This window comes from Taeniopygia guttata, chromosome 14 (assembly GCF_048771995.1).
Source record: "Taeniopygia guttata chromosome 14, bTaeGut7.mat, whole genome shotgun sequence".
NCBI classification, from domain to species: Eukaryota; Metazoa; Chordata; class Aves; order Passeriformes; family Estrildidae; genus Taeniopygia; species Taeniopygia guttata.
In genome coordinates, this window is record NC_133039.1 from 12,094,347 (window position 1) to 12,121,919 (window position 27,573).

The 27,573-nt window shown below is 39.3% G+C and overlaps 1 protein-coding gene across 50 annotated transcripts in view; it reads right to left on the bottom strand.

Annotated features, from left to right (window-relative positions):
* RBFOX1 (RNA binding fox-1 homolog 1) overlaps positions 1-27,573 on the bottom strand; it is a 1,140,648-nt gene that overhangs the window by 116,463 nt on the left and 996,612 nt on the right. For 46 of the 50 annotated variants that reach the window (XM_030284820.4, XM_030284819.4, XM_030284817.4 and 43 more), the window contains one exon: positions 9,386-9,628. The exons of the other annotated variants lie outside the window; for them this stretch is intronic. In XM_030284820.4, coding sequence (XP_030140680.1) covers positions 9,386-9,628 — 243 coding nt within the window. The remainder of the gene's footprint in view (positions 1-9,385; positions 9,629-27,573) is intronic. 50 annotated transcript variants of the gene reach the window in all.

The window sequence follows — 27,573 nt, forward strand, 5'->3', positions numbered from 1 at the left end:
GAGTGCTGACACATCCCGCTGCCATTGCAGCTTGGTGTTAAATGGGCAGCTCAGTCTGAGTTCTGGGGTAAACTCATTATATTTCAGAGGCAGTGACAACTTCCCATGTAGGGAAAAGACCAGAGGCAGTGGCAGCTGCTTCTTCTGTGGGTGAGATTTAAAGAGGTCTCTGCTGGAAAAGCAAATGCAAGAAGCCCCTTTAAGCAAGAATAGCAGAAGACCTAAGGGATCGCGCTTAAAAAGCTGTTGAGAAGTTTTTCTAAATCAAAAAAGGCAGCACAATATGCTGATGCTTCAACACAACTGTGTGGGATATCAGCTGAAAAAGCATCTAGAACCAGCAAGTTGCTGCAATTTAGATACAAAAATACCAGAGAAATTGTGTATGTTTTTCACATCCACTATATATTTCTTTCAGAGATTCAATTATTCTCTCCATGCCACATTAAAACCAGTGGTACCTCCTATAGGGGAGGAGGAAATGAAAGCAAGTTAGTAGATAATATTGGAATGAGCAAAAACTGGGAAGTGACAGAAAACAGGGACAAAGCATACATATTGAAAAATAACATAAATGGAAAAAGAGAAAGGAATAGTGTAGAGATGAAAAGGAAGATAAGACAATGAAAAGGCACACAAAGATTAAAAGCAGGCAAGAAGCAAGCAAAGGAAGAGAAAGGTCTTGTAATTATTTTTTTAAAATTAGCAATTATTTTATATTTCTGTATAAAAACCTCCCAACATATTAGGAAGGTCAGTCACGGTCAACCCATGACACTGTGTCACAGTTTTGTAAAGAAATTGCCATACATGTGTAGGATTGAAGACAGAAAAAAAAACCAGGTTACTCTCTTATCCCTTCTTCTGGAATTTCTACAATTAACTAATAAATTATTGGCCATTTAATGCCTAGATTAGTGCAATTTAAAATGACCAACCAATTCCTTCTGCATATGACAGAAAAGCCAAATAGGGAGTGATGTGCATGGTAGAGTATTAGCTCAGTCTAATTATTTTTCCAGTAAAGTCTGAAAGGAAGAACTTCTAACCCTTCCCTAAATGCATATCTGGTGAAAAAGAACATTTTCCTCTGTCTGCTTCTGCCTGCAATGTCCATCTCAGCCTGTCAAGCCGCTGGTAGAGCATGAAGCAGCTTCAGATGGATTCACCTGCTTGCGGGTTAAGCCAAGACACAGGGACATGCCTTGTTACTGTCTTTCTAATACTGATGGATAGCAAAGCTAAATGCTTGAATCAAGCCACTCTTATACACTGACCCTAGAAAGGAACAAATTAAGCAGGGAGAAATGGTAAGCAAGCCCACACATGAGTAACATTTAATTAAAGTAATTCTGTGGGTGGCTGGATGTGTGGGAATGTTGAAGAGAGAGATGTGTGGGAGAGGAATGGAAACTTGAGAGTATAAACAGGATTTAAAAAAGTATTTTCAGGGTTGGGGGGTAATAGCCCACTAAGCCATCCTTAGCTGAGACCCACGTGTAGTCATGCAGGAGAGTAAGTTTAGCTCTAGGCACAGACTGGCACATGAATAGAAATTCAGCCTCAGGATTTAAGGGAGAAGAAAGGAAACCTCTCTGCATGATCTTCACAGCTTTTAACTGCAAACTTGGTCAATCCTGCAGCTACCTGTGCTACCTGACCACTCTGACCTCTCTAGTGGAGAGGCAGCTTCCTGCAAGCAAGGGTAAGGAGTTTGCTGGGGAACCAAGAAGCTACAAACCTGTTCTCATTCCAAGCAATACACAAGTTTGTACTGCAATTACAAAGAGTTGATGAATGGAGGAATCAACAACTTCTGATATAGTTGCAAGCCATTAACAATCAGTTATGTCAACTACAAAGGAATGGAAAACATCATTGGTCTTAACTAACCTAACACAGCCCCTCATGCATGTAGGGAAAATGAGCTAATTTCCACCAAAAAAAATATCCCCTCATAAGGATCAATTTTAATTACCATGGTGGAACGTGGAGCAAAGATGCAGAAGGTCAAATATAAAAGCAGGTGAAATTGGCTATTTCATCACACCAAGGTCCCCTTTGAAATTTATGCTCAGTGTATTCAGCAAAATGTGCAACAATGGTTTTTTCACTATCCATATGAGCCCAAAGCACAGCCAAGCACAGCCAAAGCATTTGCATGCCATGGCTACTTAGATTGCACAGAGAGAAGAACAAGTCAATAATGTAACATGTAAAATAATTGGTATGGAGAAGTAAAGAGCCCAAGAGACAATACAAAGTACAAGAAAACTTAAAAAAACCAATATTAGCCCAGCTCTTTCAGGGACAAGCAGGAAGAAAATCCTAAATTGTTTAATTGGTCAATTAAACTTGACAGATTATAAATTAATTGGTAATGCTTTCTAGCAGAAATTTTCCAAGTTGCAGTATTATGACCATCTCTGGCTGACAATGGGATTGAAAGACCTCTGCAATGTTTTGTGCTTCAAATCTGCCTTAGAGCTGGCTGGAATTACCTACTGAAGTGATCTAAGAACTGTCAGTGTGCCCTATGAAGAGCATTCAGAATGGTAATCAATGGCATTCAGGTAATTTATTAGAACAAACATGACTTAAGATGACAGAGCATAATTGCTCTCTTTATCCTTGTTGGTAGGGGGTTTTTTGGGTTTTGTGGAGGTGCTTCAGCTTTAACATTTCACCAAGTTCAAACAGGCAAAAAAGAGGAAAGTTAAAAATCACAATATCTATAGAACCCCACAAAAACAAAATCGTATTTTCTCTGTTTTCTATTTCACCATTTTCAAACTTTTCTTTCTGTGAGAATCAAAAGGTAAAAGAAGCTGTGGTGACACCTGAATGAAAAGATCAGGCACTGAGATCTCAGAAGTGCCTCAGACACGCTCCTGTGCAGTCAGCTGGCAGGGTAGGGCTGCTGTCCTCACACCACATACCCACTCACAGAATCACAAAACCCAAGTTCACTCAGCAGCACAGAAAAAAGAGGGTGGTTATTTATCCTGTTCCCAGCCAAAACAACGAAATCCAAACAGGCACTCCATAAACAGCATAGTAGGAAACAGTGTCAGGTTCTGTGTCTCCTGGAGGAGAATCTATTTTGGAGCTGGCAGTGCCAGGCAGAGGGGCTGAGGTGAGCAGTGTGTTCCTGCACTCCTCAGCACCAGCAAAGGAGCACACGTGGGGCACGGCTGCAAAGCTGGCACGCAGGGCTCTCAGCAAGGAAGCCTCTTAGAAGCAATAATGCCTATGATCACAAGTCATTACCGAGCCTCACGGCCCCAGCACAGCATTATGTTATCTATTTGGGATGTCAGTTTTGATCTCCTCACTATGGAGCACGAGCTGGACTGGGTTCCTTGTTTCTGCAGCTCCGAAACACTCAGGGTCTCGAAATAAGCTCCTTGAAATATTTCCTTCAAGGAGCAGTTGGGACCAGATATAATAGGTAGTATAAATGAAATAGCACACCATGCTGATAGAATAGCCTGCACCAGCAGGGTATGATTTAGATGAATAAACACTGCTGTAAGAGTTGTCAAAGCATTATCAGCTATCTAGCATACTGGTGGCAAACATATAGAGACAAAAATGTGGCATTGAAATAGAATACAAATTGGGTCATTGATACCAGTTGGCAATAAAAAGTGTCCATGGGGGAATCTGACTTGCAAGACAGCCCCTTTGTGGTGAAAATTCCATTCCTTTGCAGGGGGACCACAATGCCGTCCTGTAGAGAACTAATTGGCATGGTTTTCTGCCCTGGAACTCTTCTGTTCCTTGCCAGTCACAATTAGGAGAGAGTAAATGAGCCACCCCTTCCCAAACCACAGAAAACTGTTCCAGATACCCTTTGGAAACCTCTCTCTGAACATTCAGAGGCAGGGCTGAGCTCAGCAGCACTGAGAAGGTCCCAGCCACTCTGCAGACACTTGGCAGGTTGGAGTCCAGGCAAGCTCAGCTCGGGGCCCCCATGAACCAGCACAGCACAGAGACTTCGGGTTTGAACATTTCTGCCTCCCTGACACGCTGCTGCAAGAGCAGCTGAGGCACACCTGGACACCAAGGGGGATACAGCACATATTTAATGGATGCATTCCACATTTAATGTGGAATAGAACTGCATGAAGCAGCCAGTGCAGCCCACACCCCCAGGAGACAAAGAGGTCATGAATGGAGCAGTAGGAGAGAAAGAGGAGATGAACCAAGGGAGAAAAGAAAGAAACTAGGGGGAGGAAAACTTATACTAATAACTGACATAAAGGACAGAGCAGGAAAAAGAGCTAGTAAAAGCCAGAAATATGCTGCAGAAAACTGTAGTAATAATCTACTCACCTGCAGGCTTAGACAACACACTAAAGTACTTTAAATGCTTCATACTCCCAGCTTTCTTACCCAAATTAATAAGCACAACACAGTCAGTAATTGGTACACTAAATCCCCCAAAATATCAGCAAAGGTTGTACATATCTCACTTCCCCAGAGCAACAAAGTTCAACATGGTAAATAATTTTGCAGTCCAGAGCATCACTAAGCCTTCACAAATCCTCAGACTGGCCTCTGCAACATGACTAAAAAAGGCACAAACCCGGACAAATTAACACCAAGAAAAGAAAACATCAAACTTACGGGCCATTACACCCCAAATAATATAAAACACCTCAAGATAGAACAGGGCAGATGGAACAACAGACATAATATCTAATACATAAACTATTTTCACATAACCAGGTTCAGTGGGTGCCACCAGAGGAGTTTTGGTAGTAACCAAGCTGAAATTTAGTTCTAACAGTGAAGCTAGAGGGGAAATTCCTTATCATCTTCCCAGGCCAGGGACAACCCACACCTCAGCACTGCAGATCTTCTACAGGGCTTGAAGAGCACAGCATCCCCTAATGTCATCCTGGCTGCTGGTGCTCAACACTTCAGACAGGTATGGATCACTCCTGCAAGTAAACTCCCTTTTCCCTCAAGAGCTTCCATCAAAACACACAGCTTCTCACACAACTTTTCAGCTTCTGAAGCCTGGTGAAGGGTCAGTCCAAAACAGAAGGACTGCACAATGATCTCAGGTTTTATGGAAAAGTAGAATTAAGTTTAAAGCAGCACATTTTTTATATACACACATAAACTACAGAGAATTACTGCAACTTCAGCTCTTACCACACCATGATAGTTATTTTCATTATTGTAATACACTTAGAACAGGAAACACTAGAGAAACATTTACTTTACTATTACTTGCTCCCTTACACATGCCCAGCTAATGACCTTTTTATTTACACACACATCTGCTGTCATCAACAGAAGTTGTGCAGGGAAGCCACAGGCAAAAACTGAAAAAGTTTTCCTCAGAATTATTTATCTACAATACAATTGCATCTGTATATGTACACAGGTAAAGGCATATTTCATGAAATGATTAAATGTCTTACTTAAAAATACTTTAATACATATAACTATTTAATGTAGCACTCCAAATCACTCTACAAAATCATCAGACATGTCACTTTTAGTATAACTTTGTGACATACTTTTTATAGATCCAACCTTCTAGGAAGAAGCCATTTACTCTTTTTGTTAATGCTTTAAGACATGGTTGATGCTATGCAACTCCAAAAGCCTACCAGCACTTAAATAACCCACTGCTGGTTGATTATTGATTTGCATATACTCAAATGCACTTCCTTATTTAAAAAAAAACAGAGATGCTGAGACTCCGGGTAACTTCAAACAGTATTTTATTACCTACTAATAATTTCATATTATTTCAGCTAAGTCACCCTGTCTTTAATAATTTACTGCCTTTTGATTCTGTCCCTTTTCTCCTGTTTCTTAGCACCACAGTCAGAGTTAGCAATCCCTGCACATGCAATCTGAGCACCTCTTGTTCCAGCACTTACTCTGACAGAATACCGTGTTACACTATTTTATCTAAACAGATTAAAACTGGTCACTGGGAAAGACACTTTCTAGAAGTACAAGAGCATGTCCAAGAATATGTGAAGTACTTTTGAACATGAATTACAAGAGCACTCTGCACAAAATTGCAAACCTGTAATAAAACCCGTGACTGGAATTTTGCTCAGTTTGTGGCAAATGGGGATCCTGTCAGTGGCTCCAGCTGGGTCAGGATCACAGTGATCCTGGGCTACAGTTGAGGATTCAAGAGAAGTTACACAGAACACGTTTATTTTTATTATTTCTATCTTTACTGGGGTTTAGGTGGCACTAGACCCAGCGTGAGCTCCAGCTGCAGTGCATGATTCTTTCAGACAGGAAGAAAGAACCTGGGACACTCAGAGAAAGCCTGGGACGTATCTCACCTCATCATGGATTCAGTCCGTCATGGGGGAGGTTAAGTCACCTCTGGCAAATTCTACAGTTTAGACAATTGCCCTGCAGTTTTTTGGTTCACATTGCAAAATCTTAAAATCTGTTTTAATGGTGCATCTGCCTTCACATGTACATAAATCTATGAGTATGAAAATTCACAAACTGGTTCTGCCTCCAACAGTTTGTCCTTAATCACAACAGTATTATTTTGTAAAAGATTGGCCAATTGATTGTTCTTCTTTCAAATGCATGTCATAAACAGCTTACTACCAAACAAATGCCACTGTGTCCCAACACCAAACCCACTTAAAACTCAACTGGAAATCAACTATTCTCAAAGCTAGCAGGAATTAGAAAAAAACATATTTTTTCTCCTTTGGAAATAAAGACCACATGGAGGTACAGTGTTGACACAGTGCTATTGAAGCTCTCTTTTGTAATAAAAACTTTTATTATTAAACCTACAGCGTACACAGCTGGACCCTCATAATGTTACAAAGCCCATGTTAAATTTGCCTGGGATCCATCTGCATATATCTATTTTTAAATTCTCCACAGTTTGCCAAGAGCAATGGCTAATGCCACCCAGCATAACAGATTTTAAACCTAGGTACCTGTAATTAAATTGTGCAAGCAACATTTGTCTGTACATTTGTAAACCTGACTGGTGAACAATGTGTTAAATGTCAGTGCAGAACCATAGATGAACACACTGCTTGGAAACCTGCCTTTTCATTGCCCTGCTCTTGAGGGAGAGCATCCACAGCTTTCAATATAACATTGCAATTTAGAAAAAAAATATCTTGTTAAAAACTGAACCATACCAAAACTTTCTCAAATAGACCCTAAAGTCAAAAGGAAGGAAATTTAATTCTTTATAAACAGCATGAGAACTACTTCAAAATGTTCTGTCCATTCCTCTGAAAGAAAGGAAACCAGAATGCAAGGAAAGGATCCACAATAAAAAAACCGAAATAACTATACCATATTCCCTGAATATAACAGGTTAGTGGAATTGAAGTGTTATCCTGCAGAGAATGGAAATTCACTCCAAGGGGAAACAGAAGGGAAAAGGTGTCTGACAGGTAAAATACAAGTTGGATATTAGGAAGGCAAAAAGCAAGTAAGAGCAGATAGCAAAGGACACAAAACCAAATAACAATGAAGTCTATTTGCATATCAGAAGCAGGGAATCATTGGATTTGCTGGAGCTGGGATTGAATAGAGCACTTGAAGAAGATAAGGGCATTGCAGACAATCCAAACTATGTCTTTTCACCAGCCTTTGCTACGGAAGATGTTGGGAAAACACATCCCTGACTTCTCTGATAAAGTGAGTGACATTTCTTCAAACTGAAAAATCAAAACGGGGTGAGGAAACACAATCAATGGAAAGCAATAAATGATGAGGGATGAGCTCCTGTCCCACTCCCATCGACAGGTCTTTTACCATTGATTTTAGCTCTGTCAGTATTTTACTTCAGAATTGAACAGAAACTGTTTGAAAACATGAAAAGGCTGAGCTGGCCATCACAGTGGATTGTTCAAGTTGCAGCAGTGGTCACAAAAACCAAGCAAAATCAGAGAACATAAAAGAACAAAAAAGGTACAGTAGGAAATACTATCTTTTTCATCAATATCCAATCTCTTCTGGAGTATATATTCAGCTTAGGATTCCTGCTCTAAACCAGTGACTGTGGTATTTGACAAGAGTTAGACAACAATCCAAAAATGATTATGGAAGCAAGTTTAAAAGCTGGAAAGAACCAGAAATTTAACTTAGCAAAGAGATGGATAAGAGGACACACAGTAGAGCTGCAAAGAATACTATGAGATTCCAGCAAATAGGATGGTCTTCAATTTAAACTTTCTCCTAGTACTGGAGAAAAGAGAAACTTGGGGCAATAAAAAGTTACCAAGTTAAAAATAAAAAGACCAAAACATTTTACTGCATAAAACACAAAAATGTGTAATTAATTCACAAGATTTTATCTGCCATAATAGCAAGGAATATTCTTTGGTGCCTTTGCTATTGCTTTCCTTTCTTGCACTACCCATATAAAGAAATTAGTGGCATGGCAATAAACATAAATTTGCAGAGCTCATTTAAGAGAATGTGCTTTCCTTTTTTTCTTGCCCTAATGCATGAAACCTTTTAGGCTGGCTATCAGCCAGGAAGGAAGGGGAGGTAAGCTGAGGCACGGAGAATGGCTGAGGCAAGGATGAGGACAGCCAGGAGAGATGTTTCAAGCACTGCCTGTTCTGTGCTCCATCCTGCACATGCCACACTGGGGGCTGGTTGATGGCTCAGAAACATGCCAGTTCTTGGCACTGGATATATTGGGTCCCACTCTAGAATTAAGACAGAAACACTAAACTATCAGTGTGTGAAATTTGTGACTTAAATTACAAGGTAGAACCTTCCAAGGAGTCTCTTGCATAATTCATGGCACTTCAGAACTTCACATATAAATCAAATAGATGGAAAGTCTATCATTTCTGCTCTGTTTAGCACAGATCCACACACAACTTGGGTAATGGCTGCACAAACAAGCTCTCTAGAAAATACAATATTGCAGACATGCTCTTCACAATACTAATTCACACAGTAAATTTTGTACAGGATCATTCAAGTAATACTTTTATTAAAACTACTTGTGTTGAAAACATAGAGGTCATAAAAATAATCAAATTAGTCTGGTTAGGGGTTTTTGGTAGCAAATGAATGCCTACATACACTCATGTGCAATGTTTTTTCATATTTGACTTAATTAAAATTTATGCTGTGATTCATGGGCTGGCTATTAATCATTTTGTCTAACGCTGTTGAAAATTAAACTCCCGGTTCGACAAAGCTCCAGCACTTACTAAGAAGCTCCAAAACCAGCGAAAACACATTCTCCAGGTTCAACAGCAAACTTTGCCAGACTTTCAACCTTAACACGGCGCCTGAGCCTAACGCAAATGAAGCGTGTCAAGGAAAAAAGCGTTATTGATAAATACACACAAAACACAGAGCTTTAGAAAGAGCAGTAACCTTGACTTACTGTGGCTGTGCCGGAGACAGTTTGTGCATTTGTGTCAGCTGCACTCTGTTCGGAGTGTGTCTGAGCAGGAGGGTACATGTTTAACGTGTGCTCTGGAACAGTGCTTTGGCCTGTGTAGTCTGGAGCTGGATGCGGATGTGGGGCTGTGTATTCTGCAGGGATACCGTTCTGAGGTGGAGCGAACTGGGCTGAGGCATAAGGCTGTGCCATTGTGTCAGGAGGTGCTGTAGCTTCCTGATTACCCTGTGGAAATCAAAGGGAAAAAATAATAATAATAATAATAATAAAAAAAGGAAGAAACGTGGAGTGAGATAAAATAAGCGAAGGTCCTGCACCCGTAACACAGAGAGCCTTGAAAAGGGCACAGCAGCTGCTGCTTGAGGAGGATATTCCTTATCTGCATTAAATGCATTTTGCTAACCCTATTAAATATTATTGTAATTAGGCAAACAAGTCGACTGCTCGCTGGATAACTGTAGACTAGCCTTTAGGTGGGAAAGGTCAGTGAAATCCGCCTGCACTAACGGTGCCTCAACTCAGACAAGGAAGAGGAACAAAGCCAGTTTATTCCAAAGGTTCCCGGGCACAACTGAGCACAGCACAACACACAGAGCTCAGCTAAGCTCAGCCTGCAGTCTGTGATCACTCTGCCTGGCCACTTACAGAACACAATATAGGCAACACAGGATTTGGGTGCATACTGTTAACGAACACTAAAATTACCTATGTGCAATAATGCCATGAGATATTCAGAATACTTTGAGGTACTCTGCATTGAGCAACTGCATGCCACAAATGCAAAATAGTAATGAGATCTAATCAAAACATTAAGTATTTGAATCTACAAGTACTTAAGTTCAAAACCCTAAATAACATAAAAGAAAAATTCTATGTCAAGAGAAATTTATATAAGAACTTTAAAGGTTTTATATTTGAAGACAACAGTATTTCATTTCCATATCACAATTAGCCTATAGCATTAATAACACTAGCCTCATGTCTTTATAGAGAGATACATATTTTCATTTGATATAATAAAGAATATCCAAGCCTGTTAATTTATCAATTAAAAAGCTTCTGACTAAATGCTTTCCCGACACCGAAAAGCAATAATTTTAGAGAAGGAAATGTACACTACAATCTTTCTGAACCTATATAAAAAATGACCAAAATGAGATTTTGCCTGCGACAGAATTAGAGGCAATTAGTGCAGGGACTATCCCAACCTCAGATAAACTAATTTACAAAATAAAATTATCCCACTAATAAGCAATGAATGTAAAAATGCCCAGTTAAAATTTAATTACCTTTTAGACTACTCCATCATTCTCCCACCAACGCATGTACAAGCACCTGCCCAAGACTATTGCAGGGATTTTATTCATATTCATCAGTCCTTGATTTCCTAATTTAAAATAGGGTGGATGAATAAAATACATTCTTCTGCACTTTGTACTTAAGGGCATTTCCAGCCAATTTCAACTAATTCAGACATCAGCTCTCTGACCTGAACTCATCCTAAACTGAAGAGCTTTCAAGAATTCGCACAAGAGTTAAGTCTTGGTACTTGACAGGCTTAAAAAAGAAAACTGAACTTTCCATTGTAAGAGGCACTCAGTGTGTCTGAAAAAAATTAGAACTTTATATTAGCAATCAAACCCTCGCTAATTTTAAGCCTGTCTTTGCTGCTGGTTTAATGTATGGCCTTGAGCAAGGGGTTTACACTGATTCATTCAATCATCTTTAGCAGGCAACCAGTGTCATTTACTGACTTCATGGGGTTAAGTCACTAAGATTTGTTTGTATATCTACAATTTAGCAAGGTTAATGCTGCACTGAAACTTGCCCTGATAAATTTCTGTGGAGGTTAAAAACTTTTTAAAATGTGTACTTTTACCCTCTAATATTCAAATGGTCAAGCTCTTTTCTTATTTCTTTTACCTAATATTTTCACTATTAAAAAAATGTAAAAATCCAGATGAAGCAAAACCCAGGAATGACTGGATTACACCAGAGACATTCATTAAATGTTCAAGAAGTACTTTTAAAACTTGTGTGGGAGGCAGCCAACCTTAAATTTTTTAATCAGCTGTTTCAGGAGGGACTTGAGCAAGGGGTAAGAAGGAACAAAAGCAAATCCAGATTCTGCCTCTATAAGCATTTTCACTGTGCTGGTTTTGAAACACAGGAGCTGGTTAGTGCTGGTCCTGAAGCTATTCCTTCCTGTCAGATGCTGAACAGGGCACCAGAGGCAGCAGCTGTTAAAAAAGAGCAGCAATGGCAACAGAGGGACCAAGGGGTGATGTCCAGGTGCATTTCATCTAAAGGGCTTTGTGCCACCTCCACTCCTAAACCAGATGTTGCTGAGACCCCCACTGTTTCTCATTAACCTTGACAGCAGTTCCATGCGGACCCTAATTAATATTCTAAGCATCCACACCTAGTGCTAATTACAGCTCATATTTAATTAAGAGGGTTGAACTTTTCCATTATTTTTAACAGCAACTCCAAACTTTTTAGATTTATCACAAAATAGCAAATTGTGCTGGCAATTTCAGAACCTCCACAATGCTGAGACTCTCCTACCTCTTCCATTAGACTTGTTCAGCTGAGGTCTGGCTCACTTATTAATAACTGAGACCCCATTAATAAGTAAACAACAAAGGGTCAGGGATTTGTCTTTTTTTTTTTTTTTTTTTTTTTTTACTAATGTGTAAATATTCAGAGATTTACAGCCTTGCAATTGAAGAAACCAGCCCACTATGCTTACAGCACAAAACTGACAGATAAGATTATCAGTGCAGGTTCTGCAGGTTCATTTAATTGTTGGAAGACAAGGGACATTAAAGAAATTAAACTTGCACATGCTACTGCAGGCTCTAAGTTTCAAATGATAGTGACAATAAATCTGAGATGTTCATCCCTTAAAATAAGTGACTACTGAAGCCTTTCCTAACCTTTAAAATCAGTGTGAATTTCTTATTCATAATTAATTCAACAGACAAGGTATTATAATGTAATATAAAAACATATATGTTTAAACAAGTCCTTTACTATTTACTTGGCTAATTACAGCCAAAGCCAATTGTTCAAAATACTAATTTCTGTCAAGAACAATGAAGTCAGCTATCACATATTTGTGTCTATATGTGGTTGACAGAAACCCCAGACTACACAAGAAATACACTTGAATAGGTTTTGAAGAATCAAAAATTCTTTAAATAGAATCACCTAAAATGTTCCTTTATTGTGCTCAATGAATAAAAGAAATAATAAATTCTAATGCATTAAGTTGAAAATATAAAATGGCCCTAAAAGCAAGAGGAACTATTGATCCTGAATTAGCCTATGAACTCAGGTATTAGAGTAATTTCAAAGCTGTGTATGACAGGACACAGGCATGGCTTAATACCACCCAGGCAGGAGAGGCTAAACAGAAGTTGTCCCTTCAGACTCAGTTCCAAGTATCTGTAAGATTAAATGACCCCTTAATGCTCACTTTGTGCATGGTTTTTTAAAAAAGAGGTTGTTGGCAACATCAAGGAGAACAAAGGATGGCAGACAGTCAGGCTCTGCTAAATGTTCTGGTCTGACTCTTAATGAAAACCACATTTCAACTGAAAAATATGCCTTACGTGGCAGTGTATAAAATCAAATTTATTGATTTCTGGTTAAATGTTGAACTCTAAAGAACCAAAAAACAAGGATTCCGATGATGTAGGTAGGTGAAGGTTCTCCTTTTTCATCCATATTACCCCATTTGAAGAAAAGCTTAGAATTTAAACTGCTCCTACTATCTCAGATGACTTTTCAGCATCTCCTGCTCTGAAAGATTTCATAATTAAGAAATGTATAAAGTGTCAAAACATAATAAGGCAAGCACGTCATATTTGTACACAAAGGAGAGAACACAGAATATATTTCTTATGCAGTGTTCTTTTTTTAAAAACACATTTGTAGCATAAAAATGTATTCAATGAAAACCTTTCTGCTTGCCTGCATTTTGAAGTTGAACTCACAGTTTATTGTTTGTTTTGCTCTATTTTCCATTTGGTGCATTTTGTTTCTTTGGCAAGAGATATTTCACATTTAGAGAAAGCCTCCTGTACTGTAGTTAAATGAGCCAAACTGCATCATATCCTCAGGGCACAGAAACAAAGAAGAAAAATGCAACATTTCTCCACAAACCTGCTGGTTCTAAGGGCTCAGTTACATCTGTCAAAACCACGATTCCCCATAGCTTGCCCTCCTTCAGGTTTAAGCATCAAATCACGGCTTAGAAGTCTTGCATGCAGTGGTGCAGCTGCTTATAAGAAGTGCCCTGTCTTGACTAAAAATCAAGAGTTTCAAGTGAGAAGAAAAGTGAAAATACCTGCTGAACCATGGTGCTGCCTCTGTTCTCCATGAACTCAGCAGCTGCTCTGCTCCCAGGCCGGGCAGCATCTGCCCCAAAGGAGCATCAGCGCTGGTTGGGGCGTGTGAGCGGTGCAGGGGTGAGGCAGGTCGGGGTGCTGAGGGAGGGGCAGCCCATGCTGGGCTGGCTGACCTCCCTCCCGACATCTGAGGGCTCCCCAAACCTGGTCCAGATGGGGCTCCTGCCGCGCCCCATCAATCACAGCGGCCGCTCCTCCGGCTCCCGCCACTGCTCGTGGAGCGCACCACTGAGCAGATGATTGCACGGAGGAGGAGGAAAAAACACAGCTTGACTGCATTAATAGCTGCTTAAAAACATTGGAAATGCTACTGGGGAAGTTGCCGGAAGCTGAAGGTTTTTGGTTTAAACTTAGGGCGGCTGTATTCAGAGACCCAAAACACCTTCCAGGGCTCTGGCTCTGTGATGTCCAGCTACACATGTGCATTTCCATGGGATTAATTCCTCCTCCATGTGGCAGAGTTAATACCAATAAGGTTCTGATTTTAACATTGCTGAATGCCACAAGGAAACCATCGATACTGAGCTAGCCTGGTTTAGATTAAACATATTTTATCCTTCCATTCAAATGAAATATTGTTTCCTTTTTTGTTTCATTTCATGACATCCCTCTAACTTAGCAGGGGAAATATTTCTGATGTGCTACCAAGGTTTAGTTCTGTGAGACACTTTAAGCAACCTGATGCTTCACTGTTAAAGGAACTTTCCTAAATGCTCAAGAGACAGCTTCAAAATTATTGAGCTTCTATCTAAAGAAAAAAAAATTTAAAAAAAAAACCCCAAAAAACAAAAACAAAACAAAACAAAAAAAACCCACAAACAAAAACCTAAAAAGATTCAGCCCCAAAGAATACACATTTATTGCCATTCTGCTGCAGACTGCCTACAGATATCAGGGTTCAGAAGCAGGGCAGACACATTACACTGGAATTATTCTAACAAACCTTCCAATTCAAAGGGGTGGGCAGAGCAACAAGCAGTCATCAATTCATCATTAAAGTTATATTCCAACTGAAATATATTGGAATTCTTTAAAGTGGCAGTGTAATTCTTCCAGGTTTGTTGCTGGCACTCCCCAATTAATGATAATAAAAGCAGCCACTTCAGATTTTTCAGAAGGAATCAGACATCCAACCACACTGAACTGATAATCACAACTGACTGACTCTGCAAGCTTTCTCTGTTGTAGCTTAATTATCTGACCAGGCCACTTGACTCGCATCATTTGCTTCTGCAATCACACAAAATGAATGCTCCAGCCACTTCTCTTTTTTTGGTAGGTTCAGGGCAAAGCCAAATTCAGCTTTCAAAAGAAAGATAATGCAGAATAACTTTTTTCAGAGAGCACAGGGGGAAAAGATAACAATAAGTAAGCAAAAGAGAATTTCTTTGCTACCTTAGCAGGAAAGTACCATTTAATTTCTCCCATTGCAGAGGAACATTTACTTTTGGTCTTTTTTTACAAATAAAATACTGTATTCCAATAAAGTCTGCTCTTGCTACTGCTGCATGTGTGTTTGATAATGACATAGTCACTCTGTATGAGTGTCTGAGCTATGGAAAAGAATTTCAGCAGCTGAAACCTCCTAACAGCCTGCAAAGGACATTTACTTAAATTTTACTGAAAGCAATAAACTACTTGCCAAAACTTAGCCTGAATTCAAGAGGACATAATTCTATTCACACACCACTACACATGGAGAAAGCTTTCCCTCCAACACCTTCACTCCTTCCAGCTGCTGGAACTTTGGATTGCCTTTATGATCTTGTCATTTATTACCAGAGCTTTCCTTATCCTACATGGCAAATCTTTATCCTGCTATTTTCAATAGCCCAAGTGGACACGACTTTGCCACACTGATTTGTTTTCCTTCCACATTAACACCTAAATCTTTTAAAGTTTTCTGCCTTTCCCTCACTTTCTCCAACTCTGACTCTTAAGGTCTTCCCAACTGCAGCTCAACTTTTTACTCCATCAACTAATATTTCCCTTGGAAAAATTTTTACGCCACATTTGAAAACAACTCTTCAAAATGGCCTTAAGTGCCATACAGCAAGACACTCTGAAGAAACTGGATACGTCTACAATGAGCATTGATTCTTACAATTTCCTAAAGAAAGTGTAAAGTATAAAAGGATCTTGTCATTATTCACAAGTCAATAGAGGACACTCCACCTCATTTGTGTTACACCTTTACTACAGTATACTGAGGATGATGCAGCCTCCTTGTACCCAAATAGAAGGGAAAGAGGGCAAAAGAAGGGTTAGATTATTAATATAAAAGGTCATCTGGCCTTTTTCAGAAAGCCATCTGGAATACAGGATTTTAAAGGGGGTAGCAGTCAACCTTTAAAAATTTAACTCAGCTATGATTTCCAGCCCTTGGGCATCAAGACCAAGTCCAAAAGTGTTGGACTGATGTTCACAAGAGCCATATGTGAAGTGTCAGAATGCAAATTCCCACAGGACAGCAAACAGGGAGCAGTTATGGGGCTCTGCAGAAGCTACAGGAGTGGGCTGACAAAAACCTGGCCAAGTCCTGCTCTTGGGACAGGATAATCCCTCTCACTGGCCCAGGCCCTGATGCCTGGCCAGAGAGCGGCTCTGCAGCAAAGGATGAGTCCTGGTGAGCAGAGCTGGGTACGAAGCAGTGCTCTGCCTTCCAGGCAGCAAATGTGAACTGCTCTGCAGGCTGCATTAGCAAAGGGTGGTCAGTGAGTGAAGAAAGGGATCATTCCTCCCTGCACAGCACTTGGGAGAGCATCTGGAACACCAGCCTGGAGCGCCTCAGGATGGGAGATGAGTTTGGGAGTTCAGTGGTGGGTTGCCAGGGCAGCTGCAGGGCTGGAGCACATGACAGCGGCTGAGGCAGCTGGTTCAGCATCGCCCGAAGAAGGGAGGGCTCAGACAACTTAATTGCATCTTCTTCCACTTAACCAGAGGTTACAGGGACAGAGCCCGCAGGTACAGAGTGACAGAACAAGGAACAACAGCTAAAAGTTGCCGAAAGGTAAATTCTGGTAAGCTCCAAAGAATAAGATCATGAATATGAGGGAAGTTAAGCCCAGGAAAATGCTGCTCAGAGAGGTTATGGCATCCTGGAGACTTTCAAACCTGAGCTCTAAAAGCCCCTGAGCAACCTAATCTGTGTAGTTACCCCTGATTTAAAAGGGATATTGGGATTAGATGGCTTCTGAAGTTCCCTTTCTATCTGAATCATTCTGTGATTCCATTTGGTTTCAACAGTAGCAGAAAAGCTTCAAAATGGATTTTATACTTTTATCCTATTTGATGACTTTCTTCATAAAGGATTTACTGAGAAGGAAGAGACTAGGTAGAACTTCTAGCCTGTATCTGTCCTCAAGAAACAATGTTTCAGTTCTTTGAGCTGTATTTGCAATGTTACCTTAGAAAAATATGTTTTCATTTGTTTAATCCACAGCCAGAGCAGTATGGAAGTGGCAACTCTCATCATGCAGGCAAGACGATTTTCACAAATTATTTAATTTAATGCTGTGAACTATGACACATTTTCATTTTCTGCAAAACATTACCATTCTCGGCATATGTGGAGGAACACTGCCTTACATCTCCACAGAAAGGAGTAGTTTTCTCTGCATGACCTCTAAAACAGTAACTACATCCATATAAGTTTTCTAATTTTATCTGCATTTTTTCTCCTGAAATAAAATTTATTTAAAAGATTAATTTATTGACAACCACTGCCACCTTTTAAAACTGGATCGTAACAAAACTAGTATGTCCATTTTCTTATTTTTCTAATCAAGTGATTTTAAAAAACATTTTTAATTTTTTTTTTTCTTTCCTGCAACACTGAAGATATGGGACATACTAACCCAGGTGACAAACTATGCTTATGCAGCAAGACTGTATCTAGTGCAGACACAACCCTGCATTCTGCTTTGTAACCCATTCTGGATTCCACTGAGACAGTTCCTGCCTTGTAACCCACAAACAGGCAAAACTATTTCCAGAATTTAAGTCAAAAAACTTCTCTAAATGACACCTCACTGGTAAAGGATTGAACTTGGCAAGGTTTGGAGTCTGAGAGAAAACTGAGCACATTCAAATCCAAAAAGAGTTGCAGGTAAACAGATCATTTTTAGAAATCTGATAACTTCCTATAACATAGCTAAAATTATGCATTCAAGATGTATTGTAAGTAGAATTCAACACCACAATTGCTATTTACTCCAAAAACCTGACTAAATTTTTCAGGAAATTTGGACTGGAGGCAGCTGGTTCTTAAAAGTCCTAAATGGAGCAACTGAATCTTATTGATAATAATAGCTGTCACCAAGTTATTCCCAATTTAGAGATGCCACCTCATCCAGAGTTTCAGTTGGCTTTGCAATGGACACACCAATAGAGCCAAGTATTTACTCAATTTTTCAGCCACAGAAGGTGCTGAACCTACAGCCACGTGCTGAAAAAACACCCTTGAGAGCCATTTGTGCCAGAGAGGAATGGGATCAGAGTTTCACACCACCTAATTAGTGATCAGATGGTGATAGGTAAACTAAATACCGGGCAGGATGAGTGAAGGATTGCACACAGAGATTGCACACAGAGAACAAGAACCCAGGACTGGAGACCTTTTTAGACCTTTATGTGCTTCACAAAGGCACTGGTGAAGTGGCTGCACCAGAGTGAGCAGAGCCACCTCCCACGCCTAAAGGCAGCAGCACTCAGTGGAGTTGGGACTGCCAACGTCACCTGTCTAAACCAGAGACTTTATGTGACCTCTTTTAACTGGGGGCACAATCTTTCACTGCTGAGCTCTGATGGAGCCTAGAAAAAGAAAGGGGACATTCCTCTTCATAATCCCTCACAGGGAACCATTTCCTAGGCAGCACCACAACAGCCACGTTCATCCACCATGTGTCATACAGGTCTGAGCCTCAGCACCACAAACGGGAGATCATTACTCCACTCACCTGAAATAAAACACGGAACACAGTCAGCCAGTGAGGGAAATGAGAATGCAATGCCATAAGCTGCCTTAAGCAGCAAAGCTGACAGATCATCCCTGCTCAGCTATTTGGATACAGGGTGGTTTTGAAAGCCAGAATGAGCCGGGTTAAATGACAACAATTCCTGCTAAACTGTGCCAAATGATCAAATGCAAGCTGGTTTGTTTTGCTTTACTTTGCTTAAATCAGGTAAATTTACAAGTTTCATTTATGTGGTAAGCTCCGTAAAGACAATGACATGACTGACTTTGGGAATTTGGAGGAAGACCAGGAAAGTCAGCAGTAGAGTTATAAAACCAGGCTTCAGAAAAAGAGACTTCAGCATATCCAGGGAAATGTTATGACTCCCTAAGGTTTACCCAGGAGAGGAAACAGTCCAAGGTAGCTGCTTGATTAAGATGTCGATTAAAGAGAACTTCAGCATGCAAGAACAAGCCATTCATTAGGAAAGAAGTTACTTAGCAGGCTTACATGGCTATGAAGAAGGTTAATGAAGACAGACACAAAGTGTGAGCTTACAAGTGATGGAGTCAAGGCTTGGCAACAATAGAGAACCACAGAAGTGTTGCTCAGGTACTTGAGAACGAAAATGGGAAGGTTTTTTAGTCCAGCCTAGCTACAAGTAAGACATTCATAATTCAAAGATATTAAGGGTGACAAGAAAGGCTCTTTCAAGGAAAAAAAAAAAAAAAAACCTAGACATGAACTATTTAACATTGTTTTCAAAGAATGTCTGTTTCCAGTCTCTGTTTAACTTTAAGATTGCCACCATTTTGTTATTTACAATGGAACATAGATGACCTGAGCTGCAATGACCAACTACCACAGCAATGCCATCTTGTTTAACGCCAGTTAAAGCAGCACTCATTTTTTTGGCACTGAAATTAAATGATGGAACATGATCGCTGATGTTATTTACTCCTAAGATTAAAATGACAATCAAAATATCATTGGGCACAAGGAACAGACAGCTTGGCTTCCTGCCTCAGCCACACTTTGCTATGCTTGTTTATCACGGAGATCATTTGCATACTTCAGTGGATGTTTATGTTAAGATGCTGTTGTAGCATTACCAAGGAACTGTTTATACAACAATGTTTGTCATCAGCAACCTAAGCCACAGCACTGAGGGAAGGTAAAGACCTTCTCAACAAGAAGACCAAAAAGGCACTATGACGTTTTTATGGCAAGCAAAATATATTTCTAAGCAGTGCTGAATGTCACAACTGCCTAAAACAAACAAAAATCTATTAAGAGTGTGTTACAAGGAATCTCTAGTTATGAAGAAAATTAACTAAATCCTTTAATGGCAAATATAATAGCAAAATAGCGAAGCAAAGACTTTCACTGACTATACTGACTGGAAAGTTCTTTGTTAAATCTCTAAAAACCTTCTGTTACTATGAAAGGAATAGCCAATTTTGTCTCTGTACCTTCATTTCCACAGTCCTCCAGAACAGGGACTAAAACTTGCCTCAAATCTATATGGCCTCTCCCTGCATATCTCCTTTAGAGATTTATTTTACTACTGGACCTTCTTCACAAGACTGAACATACTTATATGACAGTAAATCTTCCTGCAAAGCTGGTCTCTGTCTGTGCTACAGGTACTTAACCTTGGTCAGCTTAAAAAAAACATTGTTTGGAGCAATACATTATTTTAAAATAGCATATATTGTGGGATTGGATGAAAAATTACCTTTCCTGGTTTACAGTTCTATTTTGTAAGGAAGGAATGGTGGAAGAAGAGGTAGTTCCAAAACTGTAGCAGTACGGAGAAAAGCTCTGGCATGTCAAGCAGAAGCATATGGCTAATCTACAGCAACCACATCCAACAGCGTTTGTGTTTGCACAGTGCAGGGGCCTGGACAGCAGCCACAGAATCCATGCTCCAGAATTAGTGAAAATACACACGCCACTTCTGGGACAGAAAAGTTATAGCCTGGAAACTGTTTATAATCAATGTGAACTGGCTGACATTAGATTAAATAAGATAGCAAAAATATTGAAGCAGTTCTGCGTTTGCTGAGTGCTCACCCAGTGAGATGGAGAACACAGCAAATGCGTTTGCATTTTAGCTGCAGAAGAAATTCTGATTAGATGCTGCTACACAGGAATTGATAGTGAGTATTCAATCAGAAAAGTGGTTTTCTTTTACATATTACAATCACATGGTACAGTACATCACTTGTGTCAAGTTAAATTTAATCACATCAGTGTACTTCAAGGAAAAAAAGTTGAATACCTGCTCATATACCCATGCCAAGAGGGATTATATGAGACTTTATGAAGCCTTTTCCTTTTATTTAATATTCTGATAGCTGTATAGGACAATTTTGCTATGTATTATACCCTCAAACTGATCTATTCCACTGTCATTTTAATGCACAGCAAATATGCCTGAACTCATGGTGACAGCGTCGTGTGTCCTGCCAATTACTGACATTCTCCCGTGTATGCAAAGGCATTTTCCTTGGAACAGCAATTAGTTCTAATTTTAAGTGTTGCTAATTTTCCTGAGAGTAAAGCAGTATCATCTGCTTTTAAATGCGTTAAGACCACATTTAAAAAGAAACAATAACCTGTGTGTTCACTAATGCTTGCTGATTTTCATCAGATTTAGAATGAGGGATGTGAAGGGCTGTGTTCTGGAAAAGGTGTCTGAGCAATGCAATACTGGATAGGATTTTACTGAAATACACTTTTTCTACATGTGTTTAATGGCTTATCTGAACAACAAAAAAAAATCATCACTATATAATCTATTAGAAATGAATCCGTTTTCAGCTGCCAGAGATTAAATACAACAAAAACTTTGAAACATGAATTGAATTCTGGGAAAGCAATCAAAACTCTTAAGTGACACATATGTCAGTCATGCACTTAGGGAGACTCAGTCCACCTCAGAATACATGAAGATTAGATGGATAAAATTCAGGATCCAAAATAAGGACCTAAAAGGCACAACTCGCCTCTATAAATTCACCAGGACTATTTTGCCAAGCCTTTTAGTGAATTCTCTTCTCTTCTCATTCAGATCCTGATTTGCTTTTCCCAATATTTTAAACCTCCCTTTGCCCCTTTCCTCTTCCACATGTTGTCCTTCTTTACTTCTTCCTCTTTCTACACCTGCCCACAACAATCTGAGTCTCCCCTTTAGTACTGACTGCAGCAATTGAGAGTACAGTAGCTACAAAATGTCATCAGATTGACACGGGAACACATTAATTTTGCCTAAGTTACTGAATGAAAACAAGGGATGACCTCCACATTTGATGACCTCCTTAACTTTGATGCAAAATATCTCACTTAATTGGGGGCTATTCTGAACTGAATCAGGCTACAGGACTGGTATATTTAAAGTACTTTTTCATCTGCTCTCATTTATTCCAGATACCATTGCAGCCAATTGATCCAGGATTTGAAGGGTGAAAACATATTTTGGAACTTGGCACAGCCTTGGAAGTATCCATTCGTTGGTCTTGATGAAAGGGTAAGTATAATAACTTACACTCACATAGAATATCTATAAATACAAATATGTTTTGTGTAAATAAGCACAAAGCATTCACCGCTCCTTGGTTGACTTCATGTATTAACAAAAACATTCCATATCTAAAATAGATTTCTAAACTCTACAGCTATTAATACATCCCTTGCCAACAGTTCTAAAGAATAGTAGTGGGGGGAAAAAAAGAAAAATGAAAAATCAAATCAGCTAGTTTCAGGAAATAAAAAGTCAAAATGGAAATTTAAATCCTCCAGTAAAGAGGTCTGCAGTGACTAACAACATCAATTAAGAAAAGCAATGCACACTAAATTAAATTTTAATGTCACACACACATATATGTGTTCATGGTATCAAACTAAGAATCAAATTCAATGGAGAGTTACGAAGCATAGTAAATTGATCTGAACATGTTGTTTGTTAATAGGATTATGAAATAAATTTTTCAAATTATTGTTTTAACTTAATTTTAGTAACACAGATTGAACACCAGTTAAACAACCTGAATTCAAGGCCTCTCACACGCTTCAGAAGCAAACAAATTATGATATAAAATATTTCCAATTAAACAGAGAATATGACATAAATTCAAACAATTAAAGCAGTGCACATTGCAAATGCCTCTATTGCTCTATGCAGAAAAGTGAGAGCAGGGTGAAGCTACCCTGATTTTAATCCCATTTTCTCCCTTTTTGACAATTTAAACTATTTTTGTTTCTGTTTCTTACAAACATAAACCAGAAAGTTAAGAGCATAGTTTGCTGCTAGAATTTTCTTTGTTAATATCTTAAATCCTGTGAATCTGAGAGAGAAACATCATTGCACCTTTGCAGTTAAAATAACAGCTAAAAATAAATAAACAAATTAGCAAGCTACTACACAGCCTGAGCCACAGAGCTCACCTGAGTGGGGGTTCCCATTGCCTTAGGTGGGAAGAGTTTTATTAGAATTACACAAAAAAAAGGGCAAATGATTTAAAACTAAAAGCAGAACACTCAAGAGTCTGTGCAGAAGCTCAGAGGACTTACATTTTCCCTTCAGCAATGCAAAATTTCTGATGCCAACAAACTCCACAACAACAGTGAAACTTGCAGGTCTGCAAGTTTTTAAAATAATCTCTGGTTATTGTGGGTTTTTTGTTTGGTTTTTCTTTTTAGAATAATTTCAGGCAAGTTTTATTGAAAAATTACTCATGGTTCATTCCCAAATAGCACTGGGTTTTGAAATACAAATTACTTAAGTATTAGACAGGAATAATTAATCCACCCTAACAAAACCTTCTACAACTGTATTTGCCAGATATGCACCATTAGTCAGGTCTATGCTAACTGCAACCTCAAAAAAACCCTCATGGAATTTAGATGAAAACTAGCTTTCATATATGCTTTCAGGAGAAAAAAAAAGAAAAAATATCTGCCATAAATATAAAAATAATCAGAAATGGATGAAGATACTTAGAAGTATGTGTATTACCATTCTGAATTTCTAGTCTAGTCAATCCAGCTAACATGGTCAACTCGATTCAGAACAGATCTCTGAAAAGCTGTAATAGAATAGATACCAATATTCATAAATAATTATCTAGAACTAATCTCTTTTTTCATGTATGAAACTTCTACTTCCCAGAACACTTTATTATGCAGGATCACCTCTGACAACCAAAGTGCCTCTCTAAAGCAAGTACAATTTTCTCAGTCACCGTGGAAGAAAAGAGGAATTGTCAATGTTTTCAAGTAACCAGACCGAGCAGGCACGGAGAGCTGGGTTTCAAACAAGGAAATCCTTTCCCTTGAACGACCTCACCAGGATTAGAAATTCAGTAGAATCCAAACTTTTACATTCAAATAGAACCCCAGATTTTTGCACACTGCTGTAAATGGCAAAGCACTGAAGCTATTTGGCAGCAATAGAGAGATTTGCACAGACTGCACAAGGTGCATTTCACTTTTAAGAGATAAGTATGGCCCATGAAGACACTCTGTTGAAAGTATTCTTCATTTCACGTATCAGTGGTTCTGCTTTGCAGAAATTGTTCCATCTTTTTAACTCTAAGCCCCAGATTTGAGTAAGAACAGAGCAGCAGAAGCATAGTCATGATGCAGCAAGACTAATCTATTTCCTGAGACACTGCTAGATCACATTTTGGGATGTGGACAGTTTTTATGAATATACTGCCCTTTGCAGTCAGATGATCATCAAGGAAATGACAATGCCCAACATGTCAGCCTCTGCAAGGTCAGAGGAAATTTGGAAGTTCCTTACATGTATCTGCACAATCATCTGGTTTGGCTTTTTGGACCCTAAAAATTTTTCAGTGTATGTGATCCAGTTCTCCACTGAAATAGAAAAATTCTGGTAACATAATATATTTATTCTGGCTCAACCAGAAGACAGTGAGCATCCAGCTGGAGCTTCTTGAAGCTACACAGTCATTCCTGCAATGGTCTGTGTGTGTGCTCCCTCCATTTAACAGCAAACTTATGGAAAACAAGGTAAGGACAATATGCAAGAATATCCCTTGACCAGTAATAAGGAAAATATGCAATAACAACTCTGTTTGAAAGAACCATTCATTTTGACAATTTATGTTCAAATGTGAGCAGGGATACCTGGATTTGAAAAAAGTCTGTACTTGTGAACTCAGAAAAGTGAATACCCTTGCTAGCTTAAAAACACACATTCACTCACGTGAGAAGAAAGGCTGCAAAAGGAATAAATACTTGACCTGAGAGATTAGCAGTGACTGGAAAATAAAAATCTGCCTAAAGTCTCAACAGAAGCAATAGTAACCCTGTAGGTTATCCAAGTGCACACCTAAGGCTGCTATTTTTCATAGATGTGAAGTATTTCTTGCATCCTGTTTGGGTTCAATGCTACTTTGATCTAAAAACAAAAGGCTGACAGAGCATCCCACTCACTAAAGAGACAAGAGAGAAAGTGGCAGCTGTCCCTGAAGCGGCAGCAAGGCAGTGGTAGGAGAGCCTGGAAGTACAGACAGGATTTTAAAGCTTTGCAAGTCTGTGCTACACCCATTTTTATCTAAGCACTAAAGACAAAGGCTGTGCAAACTCTCCCAGTGCAAGACTGTTCTCATGGGGAAAGCTTTTCTTCATAACCACTCACTCCAGTTTTGCAGCATGTGTTGTCTCTCATCCTCCCACCATACACCTCTGGGAAGAGACTTGCTAGTTCTTGGTACCCTCTTGGTGAGCATCTAAAGGCAGCCCTTAGGTCACACTGGAGCCTTCCCTTCTCCAGGCTGAACAAGTACAGCTCCCTCAGCCTCTTACCGTGTACTGCAACACATCCTGGGGGCCCTGTGCTGAGCCTTCCTTCTGGTATTGGAGAGCCACAAACTGGGCCAAATATCTTGGATGAAATTTAACAAATGCCAGGTGAAGGGAGAAAATCACTTCTGTCAATTTACTGGTTACTATCCTGCTTATCCAGCCCAGGACACTGTTGGCTTCCTCTGCTGCCAGAGCAAATGCGCTCATCCAGTAGAAATTCACTGTTGGAAATGCTCACAGGTGCATGACATGGAGATCTGGTCAGATGTGAGCATGTCCCAGCTGCTCCAGGAACACCAGTCTTATAGATATATATTATAATATTGGCTTTTTGCAAATATTGAAATAGATGCTGTGTGTATAATGTTAAAGTAACTTTGCTATAAAAAGATAATTTTTATTTCTATTGTTAATTAAGCTAAAACATAGTAGTGAAATAGCAGAATATGCTTGTGGTAAAATGCCTGCTTGGTTGGGATAATATCCAAGGAACACATGATGACGACCCCTGCTACACATGACTATCAACACTTACCATTGGTAGAAAATATGGACAAAATATGGAACTTTGCTCTATTGCCTTTTTCTCCTATTGCACTTTTTTAAACGCTCTAATTTTTTTACAGGAGAGTGAACTGTGTTTTTCACACCAGGTCTGAGGGCAGAGTGCTGATGGCTCTGTCTTTGTGGACAAGCAGACTGACAGCATAAGGAGCCTGGATAGTCCTGCTACAACCTTTGGGTTGCAAACAAGAAACAATCCTGCATTACAGAAGTTTCAAATTCGAGTTAGAAACTAAGAGCTCTAGTAATAAAGATGAAAACATGGCTATCTGTTTAAGAAAATCCTGATCAATTTATTTTACCTCTATGAATCTAAAAAAAAAAAAAAGAAAAAAAAAAACAGCAAAAAATGTACACCATTCTTCATAGCAGCTACTACCTGACATGATCATTTTAACACAACTGAGATAAATAGAAGAGGGAATGGGCAGGACAGATAGTGGGTGTCGGATATGTATTTTCAAGGTAAAAAGAGATAAAGGTATTACAAACAGCAGCATTTACATGAGGAATCGCATCACCCACCATAAACCCGTGATTTAATAGGTTGCTTAAGTGCTAGGAGAGCTCTCCAGCCTAGCCCAAGCCCATTTAGCACATTAGCTTGTCCTAATGGGGAGCTCTGATCCAGAAACGCTCAGCACCTCTGCCTGCGGGTATTGCCACACAATGCAAATGAAGTTGTAAAGAGAAATCAACTCATCAATCACAATCACAAGGGGACACTGGGCAATGCAGAAGGATTAGTGTTCAACCCTGCTCAGGTCTTTCCTAGCACCACTCTGCTTTAATTAAATACCACCTCGAGTGCTTCATTACCAGCAGAAATCTCAGCGTTGAAGGCTGGCATGCTGCAATCAAAGTGCTGGAGCTAATTAGAAATGAGGAAGAGAAACATGTTCATTAAAAAGTGTGGGATTCCTTTACCAGAAATGACCTACACCTCAGAATAAAAACTTGCCTTTCTGTGGATTTAGAATAATATGTTAAATAGCTTTTATTAAGGTGAAATCTTTAACTTTGAACCACACGCCTGCTATTGTCTTTCTTATGTAAAGGCAGATTTAGCTGTATCCACCAGACCATTGTTAGAATTTAAAAGATTCTGGGCTTATGGTTAGCTGATAAGAGCCTTAATTCCTCTTCTTCTAACATTTGATACACTAATTTAAATTTTTTCAGACTTGGCACACTCAAGGGCTTTTTGCCTTACTTCCCTGGATATACATAAGCTAGTCATTACTATTTATGAAGGCGATGAAAGGAAACATTAAACAGTCAAAGAAATATAAATCTTAGATTCTAACACAGAGAGTGCAACGGCAGGATTAAAACAAAACAAAATGAAACAAAAACCTGAAGCAAATATAAAGACATTTGCAATTCAAAGCAATACAAT